At 46.3% G+C, this 4,758-nt stretch overlaps 1 protein-coding gene across 1 annotated transcript; it reads right to left on the bottom strand.

Annotated features, from left to right (window-relative positions):
* Positions 1-447: 447 nt before the first annotated feature.
* LOC119321508 lies at positions 448-4,709 on the bottom strand. The gene is made up of 5 exons (XM_037595159.1): positions 4,576-4,709; positions 3,315-3,388; positions 1,897-2,091; positions 1,260-1,487; positions 448-554 (listed from the first exon to the last, which is right to left on the bottom strand). The coding sequence occupies exons 1-5, from the start codon at positions 4,707-4,709 to the stop codon at positions 448-450; spliced, it is 738 nt and encodes a 245-aa protein (XP_037451056.1).
* Between the last annotated feature and the right edge of the window lie 49 nt (positions 4,710-4,758).

Consider the following 4,758-nt stretch of genomic DNA (forward strand, 5'->3'; position numbering starts at 1 on the left):
CAAACAAATGAGATTGCTACGTTTGCCTATACAAATTATGCGCAGCAAGGGATTAAACGTTTTTTCAAAACCTGTACAAACTTGAAAATAGCAAATACACTGACAATATAGACAAAAAACTATGAAATCATTAAACATCTAGAGCATCAGAGTGGAAAATAGACAAGAGTAATTAGTACAAAGTTTTCTTTTTGGTGGAAAAAACTCAATTCTCAATCTCTGACCCCAAAATGCTCAACACTTGACCATGTTCACCTCAATTATCAAGACCTTAAATTGTAATTTTTAAAGATTACATAGACCATATAAAACAATGAGAGCCCACTCCGTGACAATCTAGAGAACAATGAGATATCCTTTTTTTATGGATCAGAAGGCAAATCAAAACAAATACTCATTCCATTATAATGATGGGATATTTACCATATAGCACAGGCTTACCCAAATTCAGATCGAATATGTGATGCGCAAATACCTAAAAAATTGGCGCAGCGTTTGAGGTAACAGCCTCATGAGCACATAATTCCAGTCCTCGCCATAATTCAGATTGTTTCCTGTAACAAGAAGGGACTAAAATTGAGAAGAACTAAGCTTGCTTGGCTGAGAGTTGACAAACTACAGTTGCTACTCATATTGTGCTAAAGCTAAGTAAATCCACAGAACCACCTTACACTTCTTCTAGACAATTTTCACTTTAACCAAGACTCAAATAAAGACTCTTTCCTCGTTTAGGCACCCATACTTGTACAAAATAGGCAAGTCATCACGAAACTTAATGGTTCAGCCAAAAAACTGTACAATTTATCTAATTGACATGATATTTTGCTTGGATTCAAGTGAAAACAAGTATGTATGTCTATTTGATGAATATCCATCTGCTAATGGCAATGGATACTACAATTTTATAGTTCAGACAAGATTTTGTTCATACTTAAGTAAATTATATAAGTAAAATTGGATTTTCCAAAAACAATCCAGTGAAAATACGTTCTTTGAAAACTGACACTAATTTTATTCATTCAAACAACCACTTCTTCGTAGCCATTGACCAAATAAGATTTTTTTCTAGTACTGGTATCTAGCTAGTACGGGTACCAAGCTTCAATTATGAAAAGTATGGCCATTCTGTAGTAAATCATGATATTAAGATGTGTCAAACGCCACAACACACTGCCTACAAATACAGTCTAGTGACTAATTTTTAGGGAGAAGACCATAGTCCAGTGGCTAATCAGAAGAACAGAGCCTGAATCTCTTACCCTTACTTGGAAGCTTGGGGATGCCGAGATTATGGCAGAGCACGTAGTAGAAGTGGTTACAGTTCCTGCAGAGGATGTCGTGTGACTCGCGGCTGAGCTTGTGGAGAATCTGGCATGCCCTCGTAGTAGAGGTACATGGTGCTCTTGCTCGCAGGGCGGCTGAACTTAACCTGAAGTCTTGGACATTAGGTTCTCGTAGAACCAAAAAGACCACTCCTAGCAATAACACTGCACATAGCACATCAAACAAAAAGAATTAGGCATATGTAGGAAAAGATCTAAGTAAGAAGGCAGGCAGGCAGGCAATACAACATCAGGATCCTGGCGACCCAATGCAAACCTAGAGCTACGGCGCAGTCGAGTAATAAAAGGAAGTACAGAGAGATGCAAGGTAATTCAGCTAAAAGTGAGCAGTTCATCGTGGTGGAGTTCGTCGTCGTGTCCTCGTGGAGAAGAACCAGAACATTTATAGGTGGGAAGACCGGACTCTCCCGTCGGTGCAGGGGTCACAGGAACCAAACGACGAACGACGACATGCCGGAGAATAGTGGAGTGCAAAAAGGAAGCCAAATCTGGGAGGATTCCGTACCCGCCGGGCCAGATCTCGCAGAAGAGGAGGAAGGGAACAGGGGCTCACCCACGAAATCCACCTCGCCTGGGTCTGGCCGCTCGTCGGAGGGCTTGGCCGGTGAGCAGCCTGAATCCCCCCTAATGCACCTCCCTCCTCGCGTGGATCTCATTGGTCGTGGCGTGGCCGTTGTGTGTCCGGGGCGGCGATGGAGCACGCCGATGCCAGTACGCCCCATCTTGGGGGAGGATGTGGGCAGGGAGACTGGGAATGTTGGATATGGGTCGAGAATAGCTTTATATACAGATATAGGGCGGTTAGGGGGTGTGCTCGTTCTGCCTCCCGATATTTCTTCAGAATTCTACAGGGATGACGAACCAAAGCCAACGTCGGAAATACTTACACGTGTTCGCACGTGTCATCAAACCAGATCGCTGTCTGGTTCTACCGCCTTCCAAAATCCATGCAAATATCTAGGCAGTTCCATAGGCCACGTGATTAAACTGTTTGCTAAAAGAATCTGAACGACCATCCGGCATCGTAGGGACTCTCTATTCAACAGTTACACGCGTCGTTTTACCAAGAGGCTGTAAAAAAATTCCAAAAAACCTAGAAAAAAGGAACCCTTACGGGCCTAGTATTCTTAGTATGTGAATTTACTGCTTCTCCATGTACAGGTTCCCAAAAACAAATCTGGGGAGATTGGAGAAGGCCATCAGGAAATTCTTTGGTGGGGAAGCAGTGTGAAGGAAAAAAATATCACATGGTCAGATGACCTTTGATATGAAGTCCTAAAAAGAAAGGATGACTAGCTATCAAACACCTGGAAAGATTGAATGTGAGCTTATTATATAAGTTGTGGGAAATAGTCAAGAAAAAAAATACATGGTTACAAATATCAAATGGTGTACATCATATTAAACATATTGCCAGGGATTCCCCGTGTTGGTCTGACCTGCTAAAAGATTAAGTACTACTCTCTCCGTTCCTAAATATTTGTCTTTCTAGAGATTTCAACAAGTAACTATGTACGAAATAAAATGAGTGAATCTACATTCTAAAATATGTCTACATACATCCGTATGTTGTAGTCCATTTGAATGTCTAGAAAGACAAATATTTAGGAACGGAGGGAGTATATACAAAGCATAGAAGTATGGTGGTGAAGAGTGGCAAGCATGCCGATTTTGGAATGATACCTGGATTGGTAATATTCCTCTTAAAGAATCAGTTTGCTTGTATGTTCATAATTTGCAATGAAGAGACAAAAAATGTGAGGTAAATGGCTGATAATGGATGGAATTTATCCTTTAGGAGATGGCTTAATTCTGATCAAATGATCCGGTTAAATAGGTTGAGGATAAAACTGATGAATAGCACTCTGACCAAAGAGGCTAAGATATCCTCAAATGAGCTGGAAGCAAAAATGACACGTTTAATATGATATATGTGTACAACCATCTCTGATGTTGGCCCTCATAAAGAACCTCCCGGCTCCTCGATAATCACGCACTCGCGGAAAGGCAAATCACCGGCGAGCAGGCAAGAGGATTCGGGCTTCCTAGATAAGCAACCGGCGTTGTACCAGTTCACGCACAGCGCCTGCGACATGAAACACAGACGCCTCCACGGGCGACGAAGATTTAGACTAGGTTATAAAAGTGCCGTCCGCTTTTGTTTAGTTTAAATATATCAAAAATGTAATGAATCTGATCCGGTATTAATAAAAATCATCCGATTTACATGAAAATCGTTGACTTGTGTAAAATGTAATCAATTTACGCGGTTGGATGACCGGCTCCTCGCATCACCTTATCTGTTTAAGGGTCCGAGATGCCCTAACAAGTACCCCTCCGTTCCTAAATATAAGTGTTTTTAAAGATTTTTTTCAATATAAATTACATATATGTATGTAGACATATTTTAGAGTGTAGATTCACTTTTCTTGCTCCGAATGTATTCCATATTGGAATCTAAAAACTTGTATTTTGGAACGTAGGGAGTAGCGACAAACTCGTGAGCTTGTTGATTTGTCGTGCTGGCTGACGGGTGCGCGCGCGCACAATGAGGCCAACTCCACCGCGCGACCCTACCCTGTCCGCCCCCGTCCGTTTGGGGTAAAAAGGACAAACGAGACGGCCCAGCGCGCGGGCGCAAACGAACTTTGTGTCCGCTTTGTATCCGCTTTCGACCCATCCCCGGCCCAAACTTGCGTCGGTTTTGGGGTGAAACGGACAGCGCGCGGACGGGCGGGATGCGCGCGCTTGTCCTCCCCTGGCCCGCCTGTCGGTGGGAGAAACCAACCCCCCCCCCACGCCCATTTGGCGCCATTTTCCCCAAACCCTCCCACGTCCCTCCCGCCGCCCCCTCTCTCCCCCTTCCATGGCCGACGCCCTGCCGAGTTCCGGCGGCCTGGCCGTCGACCCGCCCGCAAAGGTGAAGAAGAAGGCGCCAAGGAAGCCGCGGTCGGAGTGCACGCCGGAGGAGATCGCCAAGTTGGACGCGGAATCGGCGAAGAGGAGGGAACGGAGAGCGGTCGTCAAGCTCAATGTCGCCGCGACCAAGAGAGCCGCCATGCGCGAGGAGCTGGAGGCCGCGCGGCGCAAGGCCGCTGCCGACGAGAAGGAGGACCTCGTCAACAAAGCGCACGCCATCCTCATGCTTGGCATGGGCCGTCCTGCCGGGTTCCCTTCAGCGGCCGTCGGCCCGGCGAGCACCGGCTCGTCGGTCGCCCGGCCTACGCACTACCAGTCGCCGACGTCGCGCACCACGCCCATGTCGTCCGGCTTCCCTCCGCCAAGGCACGACAGCCAGACCCGTTTCTCGGGGTCGCCGAAGGTGGGCTTGTTCGCGCCGTCCACACCGCGCCCCGCGGCCGTCATCGACCTCAACGTCACGTCCGGGTCCAGCAGCTGCGGGCGGCCGTCCGTC

Source organism: Triticum dicoccoides, chromosome 6B (assembly GCF_002162155.2).
Source record: "Triticum dicoccoides isolate Atlit2015 ecotype Zavitan chromosome 6B, WEW_v2.0, whole genome shotgun sequence".
Lineage (NCBI taxonomy): Eukaryota > Viridiplantae > Streptophyta > Magnoliopsida > Poales > Poaceae > Triticum > Triticum dicoccoides.